The following is a 26,240-nucleotide window of genomic DNA, read 5'->3' on the forward strand; positions in this document are numbered from 1 at the left end:
CCGCACCGTGATTATCTTGAACACGTTTAATGACGGAGAGAAGCACAGACATAGACGGAGTGCCGAAGCACTTCAAGTATGTCGCGGCAAAGACCTTGACCCAGAGGTCACAATCGGCCATATCTGGGACTAAGTCTTTCGGCAAACTAATGGTGAGTATCCTGTGTTTCTCCACAGGAGTAGTATGCGGAAAAACTGCTTTCAGTTGGTCAAATTTCTCAGGAAGCCAATAAGGTAAGTCATCCTTATTTTGGGGGCGCTTGCCCATTACCGAATTAACCATAACAGGACTAATAACCACTGCGTGGTGTTCAGCTGGTTGTCCCGCAACAGCAGGTGCCCCCACCTGCACGTGGCGTGACACGTACTGCACTAAAGCCCTATGCACTATCATAAGGGCTGTGTGAAGTACATGCAACTCAGCCACCGCTACCGTCAGATAGCGGGGATGAGGCGTAAATCCGGCCAGCACCGGCCATGTGGCCCCTGGAATTGACAAAGGGCCCATTCTAGCCGGTGTAACCGCATGGGGAAAGGCACCATTAAACCAAATGCTATGCTGCCAGGCAGAAATAGGAATTTCTTGTGTCCAATATGGCGTATAGTTTGCAGGTAGCTGCGTGGGAGTATAGGAGTGAAACGTATCATCGTCTGCATCCACCGCCGGCAAAGTCACCCAAGAGTAAAATAACTCGTAAGGATATGACGCATCAGCGCTCACCACAAAAATAACAGCCATCCCATCGTCCGGCACCCCATACGTCGTCAAATGATGTCGTAGAGGTGTACGGCTATGTGCAGCAATTTCAACCGCCATAAGGACACACAAAAGATCAACAACGAGTTTAATCAGTAGCACTAGGGTTCAGATATAGAAGAAACCTTTTTAATGATCAAGCTTGAAAGAACCTATTAGGCGAGTAACAGGTAGGTTTAAATCCGTCACTCCCGTTCTCCGGAAACAAGAGTGAGGGAGTCGTGGACTAATATAAGCACTACTAAGGCGTTTCCAATCAATAGACCAAACGTTAGGTGCGCCATGTTGCAGGGATTCTGCTCATGCACAGAACTATGCGCAGGAAACCAGGACCTCAGTGAATTGTGGTGTACCAAAAACTCACCTCAGAACCCAGAACCCCTATCCGACCAGCATCAGTGTCCCATTCGTTATCCGTATTTATCTCGGCGGTCCCAATGTATAGACAACCCAGAACAAGCAACTTAGTGTATTCTCAGGAATGGTGGGAATCAGAAATACCTGTTCGTTATTATTCTCATATCAGTCCACAACAAGAGTAAACAGAGACACGGTAAAGTTTAAAGAGTTTATTTTATAAACCTCGTGTCCTAAGATGCAGATCTTTGGCTAACATAAGCAGACAAATGATTAAAATCAAAATCATCAGCATAGTTACAATACCATAGAAAATGAAAGGAGAAATCATAATAAAATGACAGTGGAATACAGCCACCTTCCTTTCGCTAGTAAACTAATATTATTAGACTAATAGAAGGTCTCTAGGCTTGAATGGGGAACCCCATACCGTAAAGATCAGCTTAGTGGAATCACATCACAGGATCAGGTGTACTCTGCTCCTGGGAAAGCTCTTCTTCCGAATGCATGAATCAAGCAAGCAGCCTGCAATATTAAAAGCGCTCGACTCTCAGGTATTTGCAGCTGTGTGCGTGTTATGGCTAAATAGTGGGCCGATCAACCTGAATCCAAAAACATGCCCCGTCTAGCGACCCAGACTGTTTCTTTACACAATGTTCAGACCAAGGTCGCAGCTCACTGCTAGGGATGTGAACAACAGACAGTTCTCATGTGAAGAAAAGGCGAACAAGCATTTCTCAAATAATAACATGTAACTGCAGTGACGTGTGCAAAAGCAGCAAAAGTGGCAAGATGGCTTTCTAACATCTAACGCGGTTATGCTAACTTAGCAATGTACGTATATAAATTGCAGCCCTCACTACAAGAGATGCCCCTATTTGCTATTTACAAAGCAAAAACAAACCACTGTTGGTGGCATCAGAGTTCAACCTCAACATTTGCGGTGGTTCCTTTTGACTAGACATTTGGATTTTATGGCATGACACAGAGGCCAATGTTATGCAATCTCCTTTTTTCAGCTGGAAACCAGCTCCTTAAGCTGCTGGAGTAGACGCCTTCCTACAGAACTGGAGAGGTCTAAGGGCCATATGCCTTCCCACACTTTGCCATGCTACCCAGATTCCTTCTGCAAACACGCAGATTCAGGGAAACAGTAGTAGTAATAACCCCACTTTGGAGATCCCAAGCATGGTTCCTAATAATTCTGGAAATGTCAATAGACTTCCCCTTCCTAATACCGCATTTCCAAACCCTAATTCTAGGCCCTCAAGGGGTAATTCAACCTATAATGGAAGAAGGCTCCCTCACAATGATGGCATGGAAGATTTCGGAAGACAATGGAAAATCCCTGGCCTTTCGACAGATGCTTTCAGACTCATATGTGAGTCATGGGCATCTGGCACAAGAACAGCATATAGACTGGTGTGGAATAAATGGATTTGTTGGTGTGTTCAATGGGGTATCAATCTCATTTCAACTGATCTAGTCCATATAATTAATTATCTAACAGGACTATTTGAGTCAGGCTTATACAGGACGATAAATGTCTGGAGATCAGCCATTTACGCTGGTAACTGTTTGATAGATGGACTACCTGTTGGCCAGAATGTATTAACAAGGAAGATAATGAGAAGCTTAGGGTCCTGAAGCCACCCATACAAAAGTACATCTCTCTTTGGGATGTTAAACTGATTCTACAAGTATTAAAGAACTGGGGTGATAACTAGTCTTTATCGCTAAAACATCTCTCTTACAAACTCACAACCCTCTTGTGTCTGGTTTCATTTAGACGTACATCTGACATTAGAGCTCTAGATGTCTCCAGTAAAGCATATCAACCTGAGGGAGTGTGTTTCTATATTAAAAGAAGAATTAAGACTCTTTCCTCAACAATTTTTTACCCTTATTTCACGGGAAACCCATGACTGTGTGTGGTAGAGTGCTTTAAAAGAATATGAAAGGAGAACTCATAATCTGAGAAACGGTGTTACTCAACTATTAATTTCTCATAAAAGACTTCATAAAGCCGTTTCCCCCCTACCGTAGCTAGATGGGTGAAAGGTGTGATGAATGAAGGGGGTGTGGACATCTCTATTTTTGGAGCACATTCACTTAGAGGTGCCTCAGAAAGTTTTCATCTTGGGAGAAGGTTTACAAGATATTTCAAGAGTGGCCGATTGGTCCAACGAGAGCATGTTCAAAGTTGTTATTTTAAACCAATATCTAATGTAATTGATAACGTATTAAATGCGCTTTGAACTTGCATAATATTGGCCTCCGTTTCATGCCATAAAATGTAGATTTCTCACAGCCTGTTCAGCAGAAAATCTGGATTTTATTAAGGACACAGAGGCTAAGATTATCCCACCACTGATACCCGCTCGGGTAAATTATACTTCCTTTCAGAGTAACACACTTTGGATTTCGATTTCCACTTATGTTTATTCTTCTGGATACATTCAACTAGAAGTTTATTGGACTTAAAGTTTATCTTGTTCGCAGCGCATAAAGAAGGTAGATGTCTGCTTGTTGCTTTACCTTTTAGATTATTAGAATGTTTTAAAAGTTCTAAATTATTTTTAATTGATACTGCTGTGTTAGCTGGCAATAAAAGGAGATTGCATAATCTTAGCCTCCATGCCCTTAATAAAATCCAGATTTTCTACTCAACAGACTGTGGAAAATCTACATTTTCCCTTAATTACGATCTTCAAGAAAAAGGTGAAAGCCAGTTTGTTTGACTTGTTGACTCAGTATTTAAAGACCAGACACACCTGGACTTTCTGCCACCACATAGTATGGTCATTCTGAGGCGTGGGGTTAACAGCCTATTGCAATAGTCAATCAACCAATCAATCATTCATTAATTGGAGAGGCTGCTAATTACCTGTGAGGGTATCCAGGTGCTGGGTTGCTGGGCTAGTCGAAGAGCCAGGTCTTGAGCCTCTTCGTGAAGTCCGACAGCAAGGGAGATGTGGAGAGGGAGGACATTCCTGGACTTGACGGTGACACAGGGGTAGGAACAGCCTCCACAGTGACTGTGGCGGATGCACGGCGTCTGTGCAAGGGCGGCGGAGCGAAGATTTCTGGATGGTTGGTGGAAGTTCAGGAGGTGGTTCATGAATGCTGGTCCTAGATCGTGAAGGGCTTTGTAGGTGTGTGTCAGTAACTTGAATTGCAAACTTTTCTGGATGGGAGCCACTGGAGGTTCCTCAGGTGTTGGGTGATGTGGGTCCGTTTGGGCAGATTGAGGATCAACCTGCCTGCTGAGTTCTGTATTGTCAGGAGTCTTCTCATGATTTCAGTGGTGGTTCCTGCGTACAGTGTGTTGCTGTAGTCCAGCCGCCTGGTGATTAGGGCTTGCGTAACTGTTTTTCTCGTGCTTGCGGGGAGCCATTTGAAAATTCTATAGAGCAAGCGGAGAGTGTGGAAGCAGGAATCAGAGACTGTGTTGATCTGTCATTTCATGGTGAATTTGCTGTCCAGGATGATGCCAAGTTTGTGGGCGTGATATTGCGGTGTAGAGGTGGGTCCGAGTGCGGTGGGCCACCAGGTGTCGTTCCACAGGGAGGAGTGGTTGCCATTCTCATGCAGTTGTGGAATTTGCTCCCATAATGAGGGCAACAGTTGTGCAGCATGATTTATACTAATACTATCTATTAACCAGAAAAAACCTATATCTTTGTAATGTTGTCAAGTGATACACTGATGTTATGAGCCACCCTAATTTATGTGGTAAGCAATCCCTTTTTAGCTCTTCCTAGCACTTACCGATTGGATTTTATGGACCATTCACACAACTTTTTCATGCCTGCCGCTGGCTTACAGACATTGGCCAATCTCATTACAATTGTTATGCGCCTCTAAGCATGTCTTCCGGTCTAGAGGTCCATGCAAAGCTCTGGCAGCGCACTGTACTACCAGCCTCTAGCGAGCTGGCGGAGCACAGCGTTCCCATCATGCACCCATGGATATAGGTGTTGTGTATTGAATCGCCGCAGTTAGTTTAGAGCCGAAGTGATACGTACCTGTAAGAGACACCTGGCGGCAAGGGGCCATTGCAGAAGTCCACGCTTGGGTCTTGCGCGCAAGAGGCGTTGTTGCCAATACGCAGCAGAGAGAAGTTGTCGTTTGGGCCAGGGCATTTGTAGGCGTCTCCTGTGGTTCTCAAGGCGATGTAGTACCCTTTAGTTGCAAGTTGTCTGTATGGCTGTTTGTCAGCTGTGTCTTTTGTAATGCTGCCGTTAAGCCAGGTATTTGCTGAAGCTATAGCTGTCAAAAAAGAAACGGGGAGAAACTGCTAAAATGTATAGCGAAGTCAGTACACAGGCAGGATTATTGATTACCATCAAAAATCATAAATCTGTAGGCACCAAATTTGAATACATCTCTTGCAATAGTGGACTGGCGAACATCATTTTGTCTTTTTCCATGAAGCTCAGACTGCCAGTGCACCCCCCCTAGGCAAAAGATTATCAAACAATTTGTGTAACATACACTTAAAAAATGCACATGCATACGTAATCTCTCCGAAAGAAACTCATCTTATATCAGCGGATTTTTTTTAAACCTAGCCTAGGCATGGGGGTAATATGAGCTTGAAATATTCCTGGGGCCGGTGCCTCTTAAAAAACACAAATGGAGGACTATAAATAAGGTCAGGGATGGGCAGCCAATCGCAGTACAAGACGCCCAAAAGGTGAGAGGATGAGAGAAAGACAAGGAAGGAGTGTGCAGGGGCGTAGCTTCAATTGGTGCAGCAGGTGTATTGGCACCAGGGCCCAGGGACCTAAGCTGCGCATCAAACCCTGTCTATTTCTGTAATGTATCTTTCAAATAGCAGCCGCGGGACCATTTCCTTCCTTGCACTAGAACAAACATTGCACTGGCAATGCTACTGAGCGCGTGAGAGAGGAGGCTGAACGGAAGGGAGAAATGAAGAACATATAAAAAAAAGAAAGTAACTGTGACAAGAAGGAAGAGCTGAATGCCTGAAAAGATGGATGAAAGGGCGAATAGACTGACGAGTGAAATGTAAAACAACATTCAATGGGTGGGTAAAGAAAGAATGGCTGGAATACTGAAAGGCTGGACGAATGGGTGGATGGATGAATAGAAGTTTGGATTGAAGGATTAATTCATAATAGGAGAGTGAAGTGATGTATGGATGACAAAGGGATGTATGGAAGGGAAAAGGATGAATACATGGTATTGTGAGTGGAAGAATTGAAGGATGGGGAAGAGTATTGATGAATGGTAAAGGAAGGACAGATGGAAGCAAGAAAATATGGGGATGCGCGAAAGGCTCAAATGATATTGAGATGGATGGACAGGAGTTGTGATGAAAGGAACTCAAAGATTGTGGGAAGGGTTTAGTCACTTCCCTCATCGAATGGCATTCGAGGTACGGATCACAGTGGGAGGTATTAATTTTCTGGCTGTTCCCTTGCTTGCCACTCATGTAAATGATGTGATTTTGTGAAGATAGGTGCAAGTGACAGTCACAGATGTAAGGATTTGGGGTATGGCTGTAGGAGAGTTTGAATGTGCCAAGCAACTTCCTCTCTACTTGAAGAGCTTAAGACCCTACTTTACAATGTAAACAGTAGCAACGTATAGTCTCCGTCAAGTCCTAATGCTACAATACCTACAAGCTATACGCTTCTGGTATTTCTCCATCTGAAAGTCCCTACACTTGGGAATGCTCTGGCGCTTCCACATCTAGCCCCTAATACCCCTTCGATGGCCCCCAAATTTCATTGAGCTCTCTGGGGCAACAACTACTTTGAAATATTCCCTTCTCTGCTCCAATGCATCAGTCCATTGCCGAGCCCCGCCTTCTCCTCGTCAGGATTCACAAGCGGGAGGATTCTCAAGCAATATCCAGCTCACCCATCATAAATGCTGGGAGCACACGGTGAGTTTACGCCTTGCAACCTTGGCGAATTGCTGGTATTCTTGAGCTTTGGCTTTAGTATTAGATAGTAAGTAAGATGTGAGAGGATTGTAGCTTCCTAGGAACCACAATTTGTAATGATGGCGGAAATGCAGATTTGTTGTGCAAAGGGAATTGTCCAGACAGAGCCTGCACAAGAGATTTACAAGGGGAAGGAACATCTCTGAACCGGTTCCAGCACCCAGACTGTGGATTTAACATCCCTCTGTGCAACATGACTATTAAAATGGGACTGAAACTTCCTCTCTTGGTGTCAGGTGTCTCGCTAATTAAAGAGGTGTCACTCTTCAGAGTACCAGAGGAAGTCCTGAGATCCAGGATTGCTGCTACCAACAGCTAGTATTTCAGACGTGAGGGGAATTCACCTGGAAAGTCTGCAAGGAGTCCCTGGAGAAGCTGTGGGACTGCCACTATACAAGAGCCTCTCTGGCCTGTTGAGAGAGGGAATTAGTAGTTAACCCTGCAGGAGGAGACTGCCAAAAAGGAGCCCAGTCATTGTACCCAAAGAGAACTTTTAACTTATATAGCCCTGTGCCAATAAGTATATCCCTTTGTGTGGTATTTTGTTTTAGTTTAATAAAATACTTCTAATTTGTAAAAAAAAAGAAATAAATAAGCACTACATTGGACAAATATTATTGCTTGCCTTTCGGGAACTGTTGAGCACTGTGGACAAAATATTGAAATGTAAGTGCAAAGAGGGAAGTATAGATTTGCTATTGTCACCTCCACATCTGTGTACATTGAAGGTATATATATATATATTACCTACTGGCGGTCGCCAGTAGGTAGTTATAGTTAGGACCTAGTTTCCATAGAAAAAGCGTTTATTGTTTTCCCAATAACTTTAGCACCAGATGACGAGTGTTCGCGAAATATTCAAAACTCGTGGGGCGCTCCGGTCAGCTCCTATCCTTAAAGTTTCGGGGTGATTCGCCAAGCGGGGGCTGAGAAAAAAGGGGGGTCCCAAAACCCGTTTTCTCCATGTTATTTTCCATAGGAAACTTTAGACACGACTACAGCCCGAACTGCTGAACGGAATTACACCAAATTTGGCAAAAAGGTAGCCCTTGGTTCCGAAAGAGACCTTTTTTTTAAATGGAGTAAATCCGTTTAGTAGTTGCTGAGGAAATCCAAAAATAAAAGTTTTAATACATAGAGGCGCGGTGGATCCGCGCACCCTCCCGACCACAAGCTGCATTCTAATTTGCTGTCAACACTTCAAACCAGGAAGTGTTGGCAGCCATCTTGTGCCTCGGTAGAACCGAGGCACAAGAAAAGAGAAAAAGAAACACGCAAAACAAGAAAAGGGGGCAGGGTAGAAACACCCTGACTCCCTAGGCCTGCTCAGGTGGTCCCACAAGGACCCCCAGGGCCCCAAAAAGCATTATCCTGCGCTTCGTTTAATTGAAGCCCCCGGGTGGGCCAGGCCCCGGGGCAGTTAAAAAATGTGTGTGGGGGATCCCAATCCCCCCCACACTGCCCCGGATACCGCCACCCCCTGGGGCTTTTCAAAAAATATTTGCGGGGGGCACACAGCAGCCCCAGGGACCGTGTTTTTTAATCTGCGTGGGGGCCTTTGAGGTCTCCCCAAGCCCCGGGACCGCCACCCGCCAGGGCTTTTATTAATTAATTAGCGGGGGCACACGGCCCCCCCGCTGCCGCGGCGACCGCCAACCCCTGGGGCTTTTAAAAAAAATTAAAACACCTGTGTGGGGGGGGCTTTTTAAAAAAGAAATTTACACGCGATCGTGCCGAGGCCTCCCCTCCTCCAGCAACACTCTGCAAATGCACCCCGTGGCACGTTTTAAGTTGGGGAATTAATTCGCCTTCAATACTGGGGGTCCCTGTGGGCCAACTAGCCCACCAGGTACCTCCAGTAAGCGCCACAGGGCTGCTTTGCAGAGTGGGGGTCCAGGCCACGCCCCTTTTTACACCTTTCTGCAACGCAGCTCTGTGGCGCTTACTGGAGGTACCTGGTGGGCTAGTTGGACCCCAGGGACCCTCAGGATTCAAGGGGACTTCATCCCCCAACTTAAAACGTGCCACGGGCACGTTCGAACAGTGGTAAAGGGAGGGGGCGGGGCCTGAGGTGACTTGTGCAAACACGCCCTGTGGCGCGTTTTAAGTTGGGGAATAAATTCCTCTTCAATCCTGAGGGTTCCTGGGGGTCAACTAGCCCACCAGGTACCTCCAGTAAGCGCCACTGCGCTGCGTTGCAAAGTGGTGGTCCAGGCAAAGCCCTTTTTTACACCTCTCTGCAACGCAGCTCTGTGGCGCTTACTGGAGGTACCTGGAGGGCTAGTTGGACCACAGGGACCCTCAGGATTCAAGGGGACTTAATCCCCCAACTTACAACGCACCGGGGGCGTGTTTGCAGTGTGGTGGAGAAAGGGGGCATGGCCTGTGTCTACCTCTCACCAATCCCACTGCGTGGGGCTTACTGGAGGTAAAAGGTAGGCTAGTTGGCCCCTAAAAGACCCCCAGCAGTGAAGGGGACTTCAATCCACATCCAAGAGCGTGCCAGGGAGTGCGTTTGTAGAGTGGTTGGCAAAGTGGGCATGGCCTGGTACGAGTACTTAACAATGCTGCTGTGTGGGACTGACTGGAGGTAATAGTTTGGGAAGTTGGCTCCCAAGGATGCCCCCTTTCTCTACCACTTGGCAAACATGCCTTGTGGCAGACTACGGGATGGGGATGAAGTCCAATTTAGTCCTGAGGGAGTTTAGGGGCCAAGAATCCCTCCTGGTACCTCCTATAAGTCCTACGCAGCGGAATTCTTGAGCATTGGTTCGACGCCCAGCACCCTTTCTCCACCACTCTGCAAACATGACTACTAGTTAAATTAGCATATTTCTGCTCCTCTGATTTAGAGGTAATTTTAATCCCCTTGCCCTATTATTTACTAGGAGCTTACAGAGGAGGTCATGCTAATCACAGGGGTACCCCAACGCATAGTGTTCCCTAGTGTATGTAGGTGTTTTCACTGTATTCTAAGTGTCTTTTAGCATAGCACTGGCTCTAGGTCTGGTTAGTCAGAGTCAGTTACCACCAGTACCCGTCAGAAAATGTTGTGGGCGCTGGATGATTTTCCAACAAGGCCTCTTTCTGCTCCTCTGTTGGTCCTTTCTGCACATGTCTTGCTTATTCCTGCACTTTTCTTTGTCTTTGTGGACTTCTGTTGCTTCTTTTTGCATTTATTTTGCTTCTTTCTGTGCGTTTTTTCTTCTTTCTTCACAAGTCCTACTTCTGTAGGCATAATTAGAAATTAGCATTTAAAAAACCTTTGAAATTCACTGAAAAAACCATAGGTTTCAGGCACGCTATAGTTAGAAATTAGCATTTAAAAAACCTTTGAAATTCACTGAAAAAAACATAGGTTTCAAGCACGTTATAGTTAGAAATTAGCATTTAAAAAACCTTCGAAATTCACTGAAAAAACCATAGGTTTCAGGGGCATTATGGTTAGTTGGACATTTCACTCGTAAAAAACCATAGAAATTCCCCAATTAACTTGCCATACCCACACAAGACTAAGCTTGACAGATGTCTGTCAAATATCACATGGATTTGTCAAATTATTTTTAGCAAATAAACATTTTTGGTTCTCCCTCCTATTAACTCTGACCCCTTGACAAATCTGCACAAATGTATACATACCTAGAGTAAGCTAAATATGCTAAAGATCAGCCACATTTAAATGTAAATCATCAAAAAATGCAAAAGTTACAGACAAATCAAAAATACACCTCTTAACTGTAAGACTAGCTCTATTTTTAACCATTTCAAACAGAAAAATGTTTTAAATACCATTTTCTCAAAAACTACTGAAAGGATGTATACAATATTATTCAAAGGCACTTCTGTGCAAAACAATTTACTTTCCATCTACGTTTGGTGTTATTCCATAAAGGTATTTTTTCTATATCAGATAGACAAGAAACCTATCGGAATTAAAATTGGAAATGTCTCTTTACTGACCTCCGCTGCCCTTTCTTATCTCCTGATTGATGGATGTGCATGAAGATAGTTTTGCTCAACGCAAATTGGATGAACCTTTTATTGGAAACTTTTGTACGGATTCATTAAAAGGCAGTGGCGGCTCACAAAGGTAATGCTGTGAGGCGGTGAGGCGGGGCGGGGACGGTGCTGGGTGGGAGGTAGTGGAGTCTGACATTTATGTATGTTCACCTTTGCCATTGTATGTCGGACTCCACTGCCCCCTCACCCAGCCCCGCCCCCGCCCCAACTAACCGCCCCACAGAGTTACCTTTGCAAGCCGCCACTGTTAAAAGGGGGTTGCCCACTTTTGACAGTTCATTAAACTGATGGATTTAACCCAGATCCTTGTGACTGGGGGTGAATATTTGCATTGTCCAGCATTCCGTCCATCAATTGTTTCTTTTGCATATGTCGCCCTAAGTGGGAAGGGTACGCCCAGACGTGGGTCCCGTGCTCACTACACCACTGGATTCAAGCTAGCCTGGCTGATGAAGGGTGATGCCCTGAAACCGGTCCCAGGATGCTTGTTTCCAGTCCAGGGAGGACCTGGCTTGGCAGTTTGGGCTGGACTTTTCCCACAAGGAACAGGGTCATGACTGATTTGCATATAGCTGGGTCCAATCTGGGGTGGTGTGGTGAGCAAAAGAATGATGGATTTAACCCAGATCTTTGTGACTGGGGGTAAATGTTTGCATTGTTTAGCATTCTGTCCATCAATTGTTTCTTTTGCATAGTTCATTAAACAGCACCATAGTTACTAAGTAATCAAAAAGGTATTTTTCAATAGAAACTATGACCTAACAAAAACACAATTGGCCAGCACAAGTGTGAAATATCATATTGCCATCATGGAGTTCTTTTAACATCACAAAGCTAAAAACTGATGGGTTTGCAAATGTAACCAAACCCCAAGAATGCAATATAGGACCATATTACACAGGGAACGCTTAATGTACTGGAACTGCTGTTTACATACTCTTTATATTACATGGTTATTTTGGGATAGTTAGTTTGGAAATCTGATTTCTTCAAAGTGTAGCTAAGAATGGGCACTTATTGGATTTAGATGGTTTAGGTTTTGTTTATATTTCTTGAATAGTTAATATAACAATAAACAATTTTGAAGGTAAGTGGATGTAGGTGATTCTGTGGCTGCAATGTTTACCGTATAATTATGGGTTTATGGCCTATGCCACATAATTTGCAAGCTTTGCATATTTCAACCAGAAGTGTTGTTTTCATCTAAAATAGATGAACAGTTGGAAAATGTGATGAATAATTTGTAAAGGCCTTGGTGCATAGATTGGTCCTCAATGCCACATAAGCATAGTATTCATGTGTGCAAAAGTGGTTTATGGGTTGGAGGTATTGAGGTCCACCACAAGTAATAATGGCACTTGTTTGGTCATGTAAAAGGTTTCAGTAATTTAAACCTGAGCAACCGTTGGTAGGTTTGGCACAGAGCAGACAGGCTTAATTTAGAGAAAATGTGAATAGCATGTAGAAAGACAGAAACAGTTACAAAGACAAAACCACACACAACACAATAAAAATCCCATTCCAATTTATAAAAGTAGAGATTAATTTAATGAGTAAAATGACACCAAAACAACAAAAATCGACTAAGGGGAACTAGAGAAAGCACTAAGTGTCAATGCAGTTCAACTGATTACGGTAAAGAAGGACCAGGTGCGATTTCATGTTGACCAAGACAGAGTGCAGGTCAGATGCACCACCAACTGTGTTTGAAATGGTCGGAGGTGTTACCTTCAAACTTAGAGGCCTATTATCATGGCGGTCAGGCGGTGGCGATCCTCCCGCCAAAACACCCGGCCGGACGGCCATTTACTCCCTGCCAAATTAGTGTGGCGGGGGTACCGCGGTGGATGGAAAGACCATCCGCCGCTTTTCCACCAGCAGGCAATCGTCACAATTGCCTGCGGGCGGAAAAGGCCCATAATATGGTGGTGGTGCCTTGCAGGCACCGCCATCCATATTATGATGTGTGCAGTGGAATGCCTTTCAATGGCGGAGACTCCGCCATGGAAAGGTATGCAGAGTTTACTTTGGGGGCCTGTTGCGGGCCCCCTTGTGCTGCACTTGGTACCCCCTACATTGGCATTTACAAGGTGGCAGGCACCGCGCGGTGCCTGTCACGTTGTGCATGCCAATGCACAACATGTATTTTCAACATTGTGGCGGGTGCTGCCTACAGCACCGCCCACGACAATGTTAAATATGCGGGATGCGACCGCCATAGTGGCGGGCGCATCCTAATGGGCACAGGAGGACCGCCGCACTTCTGGCGGTTGGTCCCGTTTACCGTTACGGTCCACCCGCCCACCTTCGTAATGGGCCCACTAGTCTCAAAAATGGAAGTCAAAATCCTTCAGCAGGGCAAAGCAGCAGACTGTATCCAAGGGGGGCACCACTATGTCAGCTAGTCATGTGTGTGAATTAATAGAAAATGAAAACTGAGAAAACACATTGGAAGAAACGAAATCAAGGAAAATGAATTTAGGGAAATACAAAAAAATTGAAGGAAATATTCTAAAGGGAAAATAGTTTTATGCAAAATATCCAAAATGACATTAAAATTGTATGTAATTTAGGACTACTGTGGGTCTAGGGATGGTTAATGTTTAGGGTGGTGAGTGTTTATTAGGGGTCAGGAATAATTAACGTTCAGGCAAGGAACAGGTTTTTAGGGTTCAGAGATGGTTGGAGTGTAGGGATATGAGGAGTTTTTAGGGTTTACGGATGAGTGGTTATACATAGAAGGTAATTTTAGCTTTCAGTGATGAGTGGAGTGTAAGCGTAAAGAGGAGTTTTAGGGTTCATGAATTTAGGACTAGTGAGGGTTTTTAAGGTTCAATTAGCAGCTGGGGTAGTGAAGAGTTTCTAGGGTTCAGGATGGGGTGGAGTTTAGGGCGGTGAGGGTTTTTTAGGGATTCCATAATAGGTGGAGTTTAGATGTAGAAATGGGTTTTAGGGTTCAGGGATGAGTAGTTCAGGGTGATGAGGAGATGTTATGGGTCATGGATGGTTAGGTTTTAAGGGTGTGAAAGGTTTTTAGAGTTCAGGGATGGGTGGAGTGTAGGGGGTTGAAGTGTTTTGAGGGTTTACGGACATGGTGTGTTTAGGTGTGTGAGGTGTTTTTAGGTTTCAAGGATGGTGCAGTGTAAGGGTGCAGAGGAGTTTTAAGGTTAATGGATTTAGGGTTTTTAAGGTTCAACTATAGGTAGCAGCTAGGGTGGTGAAGCGTTTTTAGGGTTCAGGATGGGGTGGAGTTTTGTGTGTTGAGGGTTATAAGGATTAAGGATGTGTGGAGTTTAGAAGTAGAAAGGGGTTTTAAGGTTCAGGGATGAGTAGGTTAGGGTGTTATGGAATTCTTATGTCTCATAGATGGCTAGTGTTTAAGGGTGGTGAGGGTTTTTAGGGTTCAGGGGTAGGTGAAGTTTGGGCTGCTGAGATGTTTTATGTGGCAAAGGATAGGTGGGGTTTTGAGTGAGAGGTTTTGGGGGCAAGGATTGATGGTGTTTAGGGGTTGTAAGGGGTCAGCGATGGATGGTGTTGACGGGTGGTGATAGGTCATCAAATTAAAAGCATCAGAAGTAATTGTTTCACAATGTAAAATATATATATGTGAAATAATGACTCCTGAAGTAAAGCAATGAAATACATATCTCCAACAAAACTGTTTCTCAAAGTAGGACATTCAACCATTGCAGCTACACTTCAAAATTAAACATTCAAAGGACAAGGGTGACCAAAAACACATTCTATAAATTGTTTTTTACAAAAAGGTAAATGCCATTCATTCTGAAAATTTCCATTAAACAGTTTGGATGAAATGGTTTCTCAGTAATGATGTTCCATAAAATTATTTTTCTATGAAATCACATGCAACTGTCAGACAGGCATTGGACGGAGTTCCAGTGAATCTGTTGCTTTTGGTGGGAAAATTCTAATTTTGCACTCAGGGAAGTTCTTTCGCCGGCCAGATACTTTTGGTGCCTTCGCCCGGTTAAGATTTTTACCATTGGACTTAGTCTCTTTTTCAGAGCTTGGAATCCTCAAGAGGTGCAAGGCTGAGAGCTATGTCCAGATAGTTCTCCACAGAGCTGGAAACATTCTTGCCAAGGTCCCATAAAAAGGCATTTACTACTGCAGAGAAGCTCCAATCAGTCGAAACCTGTTTCTTTAGCCCAGAAAGGCTGCACCTTGGGCAGATGGCTTGGCAGGTTTGTCCACCTCCCCCAGGAGGTCTTGAAGTCCAAAACATTTTCTAAGTCCCAGGTTTTCAGGCATGATAGGAGAAGCCCAGTTAGACATAGCTAAGGTACACATGACCTCAGGAATAGAACTTAAGGGTGAAGACTATGGCACTGGTCAGCTGGGCACTTCAGGAAAAAGACTTCTTGCATAATGCGGTGGCCCTGCAGCTTACACTGGAGGTCAGTCAATTCCCCTTAGAGTCCCCTTCTTTGTCCTGGGTAGAAGCGAGACCAGGCCCCGCCCTTCAGTTCTTCTTCCACAGGTCCAAGGTGTTCTGAAGAAGGTGTTTTGGGTGGCCACATTTATTCATGGCAATAGCTTCTGGGTGGGAGTGACTCCTGGCCTCTCCCTAACCAATAGGGTAAAACATTCCCAGGGGGATTTCTACCCATGTTTGCAGCAGTTCCAGTGCACCCTACTGCAACCAATCCCACAGCGTCCCTCACTCACTAAATCCAAGATGGAGAATCCTTCTACCCTTTTGCAGAACCTGTGTGCCCTCCCAGTGGTGTGTCTGGGTAATGAGCAGCCCCTCCTCTATGGATACTCCAAAACAGCTCTGAGGGCAGCTTTGTCCCCACTGGGTTTGGTGCCTGGTTGACTGGGAGGACAAAGGAAGGGGCCTGGTCCGATGACATCTGCTTGTGACAGGGGAGGCTAATATGAAATGAATTAAGTTCCTGGGCACACCCCGGCTGGTCATTGGGCCAGTGGAATAAAAACACCTTCCCACAGTAGGCCATTATCACTGCTCTGAGATCAATTTTCACACCTTATCAGGGATAGTCACTAGTTGGGTGACAGCTGGAGGCTAATGTGAATTATTAGTCTTCAGGAGTTTTTAGGCAGGGGAAGTTTAAGTTTTGAAAAGTCATTTTTCCTTAATATTTATCAAAAATCTGACTCTACGAGAACTTGTCCGGGATTGACTATATATTTGGCAGAGCCGACCAGCCCCCAATGTTTGGGGCAGTGGTACATCTCCCTAGGGGTATCTCCGACCTTTCCCCAGTAACTGCAAATTATGGAGGTACTCCGTTTGCCAAGCAATATGAGATGGCATTTAACCCTTAGTACTTAAAGGTGCCGACTATACGAGAGGTGCTCGTAGAGGTTACCAATAACTATTTTAAAGAAAATGAAGGGTATGCATACTCGGCCACAGTGTTATGGTAGGCTTACAAGATGGTGGTAAGGGTGCAGGGTGTTTCAGCGATTGCGAGGAATAGGAATGAAAAATTAAAGCAACTACAAGAAATAGAGTATGATATTAACCAACTTGAACGCGAACTAATAATAGCAACCGCCCCTGAAACTAAACACAGATTGTTTCTGAAGGAAAAAGAATATAGAGATATTACCAAGGACGCAGCTAAAGCTCAATACCACGCTACTCAACATCGCAAATACGAGGCTAGTGATAAGGCAGGTAAATTGCTAGAATGGCTGGACAAATGAGAAAAGGCCAATAGATGGGTGTTTGAGATCGAGGCCCGATACGGTATGAGGCTCAAGGACAGACTGAGGGTAGTGGAGGTTTTTGCAGAACACTTTAAACAGACCTATACGCCAACAGGGGCCTCTACTTATAACAAGGCACAGGAATTGTTGGCCACTCTCAAACTACCTGCCCTTGAAAGCTCAGATGTGAAGGAGTAAGATTCAGCCTTGACTAAAGAGGAAGTGACCAAGGCAATTGGGGCGCTACAATACGGGAAAGCCATGGGTCTGAGTGGTCTTCCAATTGAACACTATAACATATCCTGCCTGAAACTCAGAGACTGGCTAATATTGTGGTAATACACAAAAAAGGGAAATCCCGAGCATTGTGGCTCTTATCGGCCTATCTTCCCACTAAATCCAGAAGTGAAAATACTAACCAAAATACTTGCTACACGTTTGTCACCGCTACACCACAAATTGATCCATCCGGACCAATCCGTTTTTAAGCCAGGCAGGAATACCGCACTCAATTTACGGCATCTTAATGGTGTCATAGGCAGGTTAGAGACGATTAGAGAAGAGGCAGTGATAATGTCCCTCAACGCTAAAATGGCATTCGACATGATCGAATGGCCTTTCTGATTTAAGGCTCTTGAACGATTTGGGTTTGGAGGGAGATTCTTATCATGGGTACGGCTCTACTACTCGGAGCCCCTGGCTCGAGTTACAGTGAATGGTGGGTGGTCAGCAACGTTTAAATTGCAGAAAGGGACGAGACAGAGCTGTCCACTTTCTCCATTGATTTTTGCATTGGTCCTTGAACATCTGACAATTTGGATCAGAGGAGACCCCCGTATCAGAGCACTCAACTGGATGGCAGAGTGGGAGGATAAGATCTCCCTCTATGCCGATGACATTTTGCTCTATTTGGCCAAACCATACTTTTCAGTACACAGAATTGTACACATATTTGCCCTCTTCCAAAAGTATTCAGGGTACACTATCAACTGGGATAAATCGCTTATATACACCCTGCGCTGGGAATGTCCCAACCTGCCCAGCGGCTGTGGAGTTAGGAAAGTTACTGAGGGTTTTCGAAATTTGGGGATTTTTATCTCGACTAACCCAACTGTATTATATGAACACATGTGTCTCCTCCTTTACGTCGATTACAGGAGGACGTGCAGCATTGGGAAACCCTGCCCTCACGCTGCTAGGTAAGGCCGCCTTGTATAAAATGATGGCACTCCCCCGCTTTGTTTATGTTTTACAAAACACACCATATCCTGTCCCAGCTAAATAATTCCAAACAATAGAATCAGAAGTAAGTGCAATTCTCTGGGACAATGGCATCCATCGCATAGAATTGACCAAACTTATGAAAAGCTGGTATGATGGAGGAATAGCCCTCCCAGCAATTAAAAGCTATTATTGTGCCTCTCAATTAGTAGTTACCAACCACTGGGTACACCGGCCAGGAACAGAACCAGGCTATAGGATGGACAGATACACTATGACACTGATAATTACCTGAGAGCAGTATACGGAGGGGGGGGGGGATTGACCAAAATACACACCAACCTCAACTACTGTCAAGTTATGGCACACAGCAACGACCACCCTGGGGTGGAAAAACAAGATCACACAGGTAACCCCTCTGTTAAAGACAGATCAATTGGGGGTGTTAGCAAAATGCCCAGGATTTGACAAATGGCACTTGATAGGGCTGTCAAGTGTGGGTGAGGTATGGGCAGGAGGGAAGGTGGTCCCCTTCAGTGACCTCCAACAGGACTATGAACTAAGTGTAGGGGAAACTTTTCGATACCTTCAGGTCCGCAACGCATTGTACAGGGCGCTACCCAGAGGAACTGATCTCCCGGCCTCCACGTCCCTGGAAGACAGACTCCTTGATGACGACCTTCAGGAGAAGGCTATTTCTCTAACTTACAGGAAAATATTAAACAACACGCCTGACACAATGGGGAAAACACGTGTAAAATGGGCAGAGGAAGTGGGAGATATTAGTGATGAAGACTGGCATTCCCCCGGGAAGTTGCGATTCGTTCTCGATTTCAACTAATCCAACTTAAGATCCTACATAGAGCATACTACACAAGTCTAGCACTGGTCAAAATGGGTACCCTAAACTCCTCACTATGTCCTAGAGGGTGCGGCCAGGTGGGGACATACATACATCAGTGGTGGGAATGTCTGACACTCCAGACATATTGGGGGGAAAGTAATAATGACATTGTTAGCAACCTGTCAAAAATAAATGGAGGTCTCGCCCCCAATGGTGCCTTCTTAATATATGGGATGCAACTGACCTGTCAACAGCTGAGAGAACGTGGGTCTCCCTCGGATGTGTGGTAGTGAAGCGTAATATAGCAAGTACTTGGAAAGGAATTACCGGGCTCAAATTCAGGGATTGGGAGACAGACATGAACTGGTGCATGCAGGCGGAGAGGGTGATATATGAGGGGAGAGGATGGTCGCAAAAATGGTACATGATCTGGGGAGCATGAAACAAACATAGAGGGATGATATGCACACCGTTTAATGATTCTCTCCCACAGGAAGGAGAACACTTGGGAGATTGAAGCCAAAAACGCTGTAGAGACTATAAGTCACGATGTAAAGAAGCTGGTCCTATGTAATGGCATGCTTAATACTGTACAAATGCACTGTGCTCGTTTGACATCAATGATCTTGCACTGTAATTTTGTTTTTTGTTTACAGTTTGTTTATTCAATAAATAAGATTTACCCCCCCTGACTTTACCTTTAAGTTGGGCTTTTAATAAATATTAAGAATAGTAATTTAATATTTTTTCTAGCTGGTTCCTAACTTGAGAAAGCAGAATTAAGATTTTAAATTGCTCCCTGGTATTTCTGTATGTTCCAACCAGCCTTTCTACAGTGAAAATAGCTTTTGGGACCTAGTCACCAGAGTTGTACCATTAGTGCCGGATTCATACTGCCGGATCATGCAAGCTTCAGTGTGTAAAGCCAGCACTGTCCCGCAGTACCATGGAGAGGACACTTGGTCATGATTCCTGTGAGAAAATTAAAAAAAACTAAATAAATGGGAAAGATTTGGGATAAGGGTTCACAGAGGGTAGTTGCTAATGGGGGGTTTGGGGCAGGGCTTGGTCGCAGCCCTGGCCCTGGGGCCAATGACTGTACCAAAGGCCATGAACACCAGACTGTTGGTAGCTACTGGGAGGGGACAGAGGAGATATTTAACAAGCATATCTCATTGAGGTAAATAATGATCGAAAGCTGTTTTGGAATGGTATTCATTCTCAATATCTTAAATGACATCTTTTATGACATTACTGATGACATATCAAATTACATCATTGATGATATCCGGGTTAGCACACCCTGACCCCCAATCCAATGGCCTATGTGGAGGAGGGAGACGGTTGCATAGGGAACATACCTTAAGATAAAATAAATTTAAAAATATATGGTTCCAGCACCTGGAACTGTACTACCCCGCAAAACCTCAGAAATTCACTGACAAAAAGCAAAGGTTAAGTGACGTTGTAGTTAGGTATGATAATAAGATCTTAACTTGCATTTAAAAAAAACTGAAATTCACTTAAATAAGCAAACGTTAAAATGATGTTATAGTTAGGTGAAACATTAATTTAAAAACTAGAAAATCACTGGAATTCTCCAGTTATAGTTTAGTGAACCAACTATAACTTGCACCTCCCCCATGCACTGCTTATGAGCTCATATATTACATCGCTTATGACATGTTAAAGGACATCATTGATGCTATAACTGCTGACATCTCAAATGGCATCTTTTATTTATTTAATTTCGATGTTATAGCGTTAATTGTGGGACGTAATTAATTATTAATTGGTTGTTAATTAATATTAATTCATTAATTGATAATTACTTATGGTAATTGTGTAAATTCTTTTAGGTGTATGTTGTGGGGTTAATGGGGTAAAGGGTGAGAAGTAATGTATGTTTAATTAATAATTAACTGTTAATTAATATTAATTAATTGAAAATTAAATATGGAATTTTTGTAATTAATTTTAGGTGTAGGTTGTTGGTTTATAAGGGTAAAGGGTGTGAAGTAATTGTGTTTAATTAATTAAACACTAGTTGATCATTAAAATTAATTAAATAATTTATATTTAATTAGAGTATTTGTTTATATTTTTTGTGTGTGGATTTTATTGTTATAGGGGTGCAGTGTGGGGAGTAAATTAATTTTCCTTACTTTATAATTAGTTGTGAAATACTATTAGTTTTTTCATTGAAAACAAGTTTTAATTGTGTAATTAATTTGTTTACAGTTTAATTTTAGCTGTGGCTTGTGGGGATTATAGGGCTAAGTGTGGGAAGTTAAATACTTTTTATGGGTTTTGATTTGTTTTCTTAATAAATAATATTTCTTTATTTGGTAATTAATTGAGTTAGTTGAGGAAGTATTTCTTTAATTTAGATGTGTGTTGTGAATTGTGTGGTGTTATATGGTAGAAAATAACAAAAGTAAATTTATGTAATAATTAATGTTTTTGTTTCTAAATAATTTTTCATTAAAATATGTATTTGTTTGGAAAATATTTTGTATTGTATTTAATATAATTGTAGGTATTTGTTATATGTATTTAACATTATGGTGCCGATTCCAATCCTGTAAAACCCGGGTACGAATGGTCGTACGAAGCGTTTTCTCCGTATGACTCGTACCCGGGAAATCCTCCTTACAAACCAGCAAGTACGATTCGTACAGAAATACCATTTCCGTACGATTCGTACAAAACTACGTGCGGCTAAAAAATACCCACAATTCCGATCCGGGACATCGCGTAAGTGACGTCCGGACAGAGTCAGGCAGCGTTTTACGGACCAGCAAGTACGATTCGTGCCTACGTCACTCCGCACGGCCCATTTTTTACGGCAGCCAAAAACTCCCGGGAAATTGAGGACGACGCGAAGAAGGCGCACCTGTACGCGATGGACAGCCATGGACCCCATCCTACATGTAATCCCAGCCCTCCTAGCCTATGACCTGGTGCACAGAAACCGACGCAGACGCCGCAGAAGGTCAGAACAACACCCATGGTCAAAGGGGGGGGGCGAGGGGCATGCAACTTAACCCCTACCCAAATTATACCACATATATCATGTACATACAGTGCCTCCAGGGTCTGGTCACTTCGGGGGGCGTGTCCACCAAGCCCTGCATCCCGCCACAACGGAAGTGTACCACCATTGTTGGGGTGACGTAGGGGTACGGCCTGTACCCACGCCCTCAGAGCGTGGGTACGGGCCGTACCCCTACGTCACCCTAACAATAGTGGTACGGCCCGTACCCACGCCCTCAGAGCGTGGGTACGGGCCGTACCACCATTGTTGGGGTAACGTAGGGGTATGCGTGGTACGACCCGTACCCACGCCCTCAGAGCGTGTGTACGGACTGTACCACCATTGTTGGGGTGACGTAGGGGTACGGCCCATACCCACGCTCTGAGAGCGTGGGTACGGATCGCATCACGCGTACCCCTAGTGCACCAGTACATTAGTGATACAAGGCGTACACACGCCACGAATGTTGTCATAGGGCCTGGTGCAGCATCTAACCAGTATATTGGGGGGTGTTTATGCCCAGCAGAGCAGTGTACTGCACCAAGGGTGCAGGCGGGTGGGTGGGCGTCTGCCTAGGATTCACATCAGTGGACAGAGACATGTGAGGGGTGGGTGCCTATCACTCTCAGCAGTGGACATAAACATGTGAGGGGTGGGTGCCTAACACTCCCAGCAGTGGACAGATACATGGGGGTGGGTGCAGAGGACTCCCAGCAGTGCCCAGACATATCAGGGGTGGGTGCATATCTCTCTCAGCAGTGCCCAGACATATGAGGGGTGTGTGCATATCACTCCCAGCAGTGCCCAGACATATGAGGGGTGGGTGCATATCACTCCCAGCAGTGCCCAGACATATGAGGGGTGGGTGCAGAGGACTTCCAGCAGTGCTCAGACATATGAGGGGTGGGTGCATATCACTCCCAGCAGTGCCCAGACATATGAGGGGTGGGTGCATATCACTCCCAGCAGTGCCCAGACATATGAGGGGTGGGTGCATATCACTCCGAGCAGTGCTCAGACATATGAGGGGTGGGTGCATATCACTCCCAGCAGTGCCCAGACATATGAGGAGTGGGTGCAGAGGACTCCCAGCAGTGCCCAGACACATGAGGGGTGGGTGCATATCACTCCCAGCAGTGCCCGCCCAGACATATGAGGGGTGGGTGCATATCACTCCCAGCAGTGCCCAGACATGAGGGGTGGGTGCATATCACTCCCAGCAGTGCCCAGACATATGAGGGGTGGGTGCAGAGGACTCCCAGCAGTGCCCAGACACATGAGGGGTGGGTGCATATCACTCCCAGCAGTGCCCAGACATATGAGGGGTGGGTGCATATATCACTCCCAGCAGTGCCCAGACATATGAGGGGTGGGTGCATATCACTCCCAGCAGTGCCCAGACATATGAGGGGTGGGTGCATATCACTCCCAGCAGTGCCCAGACATATGAGGGGTGGGTGCATATCCCTCCCAGCAGTGCCCAGACATATGAGGGGTGGGTGCATATCACTCCCAGCAGTGCCCAGACATATGAGGGGTGGGCGCCTATCACTTCCAGCAGTGGACAGAGACATGGGGGTTGGTGCAGAGGAATACCAGCAGTGGACAGAAACATGTGAGGGGTGGGTGCCTATCACTCCCAGCAGTGGAGAGAGACATGTGAGGGGTGGGTGCCTATCACTCCCAGCAGTGGACAGAGATATGTGAGGGTGGGTGCAGATCACTCCCAGCAGTGCCCAGACATATGAGGGGTGGGTGCATATCACTCCCAGCAGTGCCCAGACATATGAGGGGTGGGTGCTTATCACTCCCAGCAGTGCCCAGACATATGAGGGGTGGGTGCCTATCACTCCCTGCAGTGGACAGAGACATGGGGGTGGGTGCAGAGGAATACCAGCAGTGGACAGAGACATGAGGGGTGGGTGCATATCACTCCCAGCAGTGCCCAGACATATGAGGGGTGGGTGCATATCACTCCCAGCAGTGCCCAGACATATGAGGGGTGGGTGCAGAGGACTCCCAGCAGTGCCCAGACATATGAGGGGTGGGTGCATATCACTCCCAGCAGTGCCCAGACATATGAGGTGTGGGTGCATATCACTCCCAGCAGTGCCCAGACATATGAGGGGTGGGTACAGAGGACTCCCAGCAGTGCCCAGACACATGAGGGGTGGGTGCATATCACTCCCAGCAGTGCCCAGATGTTAGAAGGGCGCCCTCCGGGTGCCCGATGGTATCGGACTGACCACCCCGAGGATCACCGTTCCGTAGGCGAGTAGCCGAGCGCCGCTGAGAAGCCTCCTGGGTGAGGTCCTTCTCCTAGTTTCGTAACAGCCAAGCAACCCCACCACCACAAAGGGACACAACCAGGGTATCAATTCTTATACGTTTTTATCGGTAAGCAAGGCAGATTTCTGTGGCAATATTTACAGGTGGATCGAGAGATCCAAAAGAGTCTCAAAGTCTGGTTGGGATGGGGTAGCGGGACAGTCTCAGTCTTAGCCTGGTACTGGACACCCTGCGCCTAGCTCTCAATCCTCGAGCCGGGGGGTTCCGTACGGTTCAGGGAGATTGCTGCGGCGAGGTCGAGCCGCGACGAGGTCAGCAGGGCTCCGATGGTTTCTTTCTGCGAGGTCGAGCCGCGACGAGGTCAGCAGGGCTCCGATGGGTTACTTCTGCGAGGTCGAGCCGCAACGAGGTCAGCAGGGCTCCGATGGTTCGGGAGCGTTTTCTTCTTAGCAAGAGGGGGGAGCCGCGACGCAGTCAGCAGGGCTCAGAGGTCCAAGTTCCAGGTAATGAGTCTTTCTCCGTAGGGTCAGCCGCGATCCGATCAGCAGGGCTCTTGACTCCAGGATACAACTACCGTCCTGGCGGGAGGCTGCCCCAGATATAGGTCTGGACCCCTTTGATGTCCGGACCCTTGCGCCTGGGGGGCGGAGGAGCCGAGATGGGAGAGGCCAGACATCCAGCGGGAGAGGCGCCCGCGCCCAGGAGGGCCGGAGGGCGATTGAACCCAGGCGTTGAGGGACGGTTGGGGGTCCCATCGAAACTCCCATCCTCCGGGATCGGTGGAGTGGCCACTTGGTACCCCCTTGCCGGATCTTGGTGCCTCGATGTCGGGGCTTCGCTGGGGCTGATGTCGGGGCGAGCCGGGTCGCGTAGGCTGGCGCGGGCGGCAAAGTACAATCCGGCGGGACCCCGAAGGGTGGGGGCTGCCCCCGTAGGGTCGGGTAGGAGGGTTCGGGACCACGCCACGAGGCCGGGTCCAACAGGCGTCCCCCCCAGCTGAAGGCAGGGAGAGTCACCCATCGTCTTGGGGGTTCTCCTCGCCGAGGCGGAAGAAGCGGGACAGGCCGTCTGCGTTGGTGTGGTCGTTGCCGGGCCGATGATCTACAGTGAAATCCATCCCCTGCAGAGAGATAGACCATCGCAACAATTTCGGGTTCTCGCCTCTCATCTGCATCAACCACCGCAAGGGTCGGTGGTCGGTTTGGACCCGAAAGTGGGTGCCAAAGAGGTAGGGCCGGAGCTTCTTGAGGGCCCACAATACGGCGAAGGCCTCCCGTTCGATGGTGCTCCATCTCTGCTCCCTGGGCAGCAGGCGCCGGCTGATGAAGGCCACCGGCTGGTCAACCCCCTCAGGGTTTACCTGGGACAAGACGGCCCCGATTCCGTAATCTGAGGCATCCGTCTGCACTACAAACTCCTTGCTGTAGTCGGGGGCCTGCAGCACGGGAGCGGTACACATTGCTGTCTTGAGGGTCTCGAAGGCCGCCTGACAGCGGGGCGTCCAGTGCACCTTCTTGGGCTGCTTCTTTGATGTGAGCTCCGTGAGGGGGCCCACAATGCTTCCATAGTTCTGGATGAACCGCCGGTAGTAGCCCGTGAGTCCCAGGAAGGCCCTCACGGCTGTTTGAGTGGTTGGGGGCTCCCAGGCCACGATGGCGTCGATCTTTGGCTGGAGGGGAGCCACTTGGCCGAACCCCACTTGGTGTCCCAGATAGGTTACGGACCCTTGGCCTATCTGACACTTGCTGGCTTTTATGGTAAGTCCGGCCCTTTGGAGGGCGGTCAGGACCTCCCCGAGGTGCCTCAGGTGCTCGGCCCAGTGGCTGCTGAACACCGCAATATCGTCCAGATAGGCGGCGCTGAACGCTTCTAGGCCGGCCAGTACCTTATTTACTAGCCTCTGGAAGGTCGCCGGGGCATTTTTCATGCCGAAGGGCATCACGCAGAAGTGGTAATGGCCATCGGGTGTGGAGAAAGCGGAACGCTCCTGGGCGCTGGGAGTGAGCCCGATCTGCCAGTATCCGGCGGTGAGGTCGAA

General features: G+C 46.5%; 1 protein-coding gene across 1 annotated transcript in view; it reads right to left on the reverse strand.

Annotated features, from left to right (window-relative positions):
- LOC146858952 (uroplakin-3b-like) overlaps positions 1 to 26,240 on the reverse strand; it is a 212,169-nt gene that overhangs the window by 73,404 nt on the left and 112,525 nt on the right. Inside the window, exon 3 of the mRNA XM_085649603.1 lies at positions 5,143 to 5,386. Coding sequence (XP_085505729.1) covers positions 5,143 to 5,386 — 244 coding nt within the window. The remainder of the gene's footprint in view (positions 1 to 5,142; positions 5,387 to 26,240) is intronic.

This window comes from Triturus cristatus, chromosome 3_2 (assembly GCF_964204655.1).
Source record: "Triturus cristatus chromosome 3_2, aTriCri1.1, whole genome shotgun sequence".
NCBI classification, from domain to species: domain Eukaryota; kingdom Metazoa; phylum Chordata; class Amphibia; order Caudata; family Salamandridae; genus Triturus; species Triturus cristatus.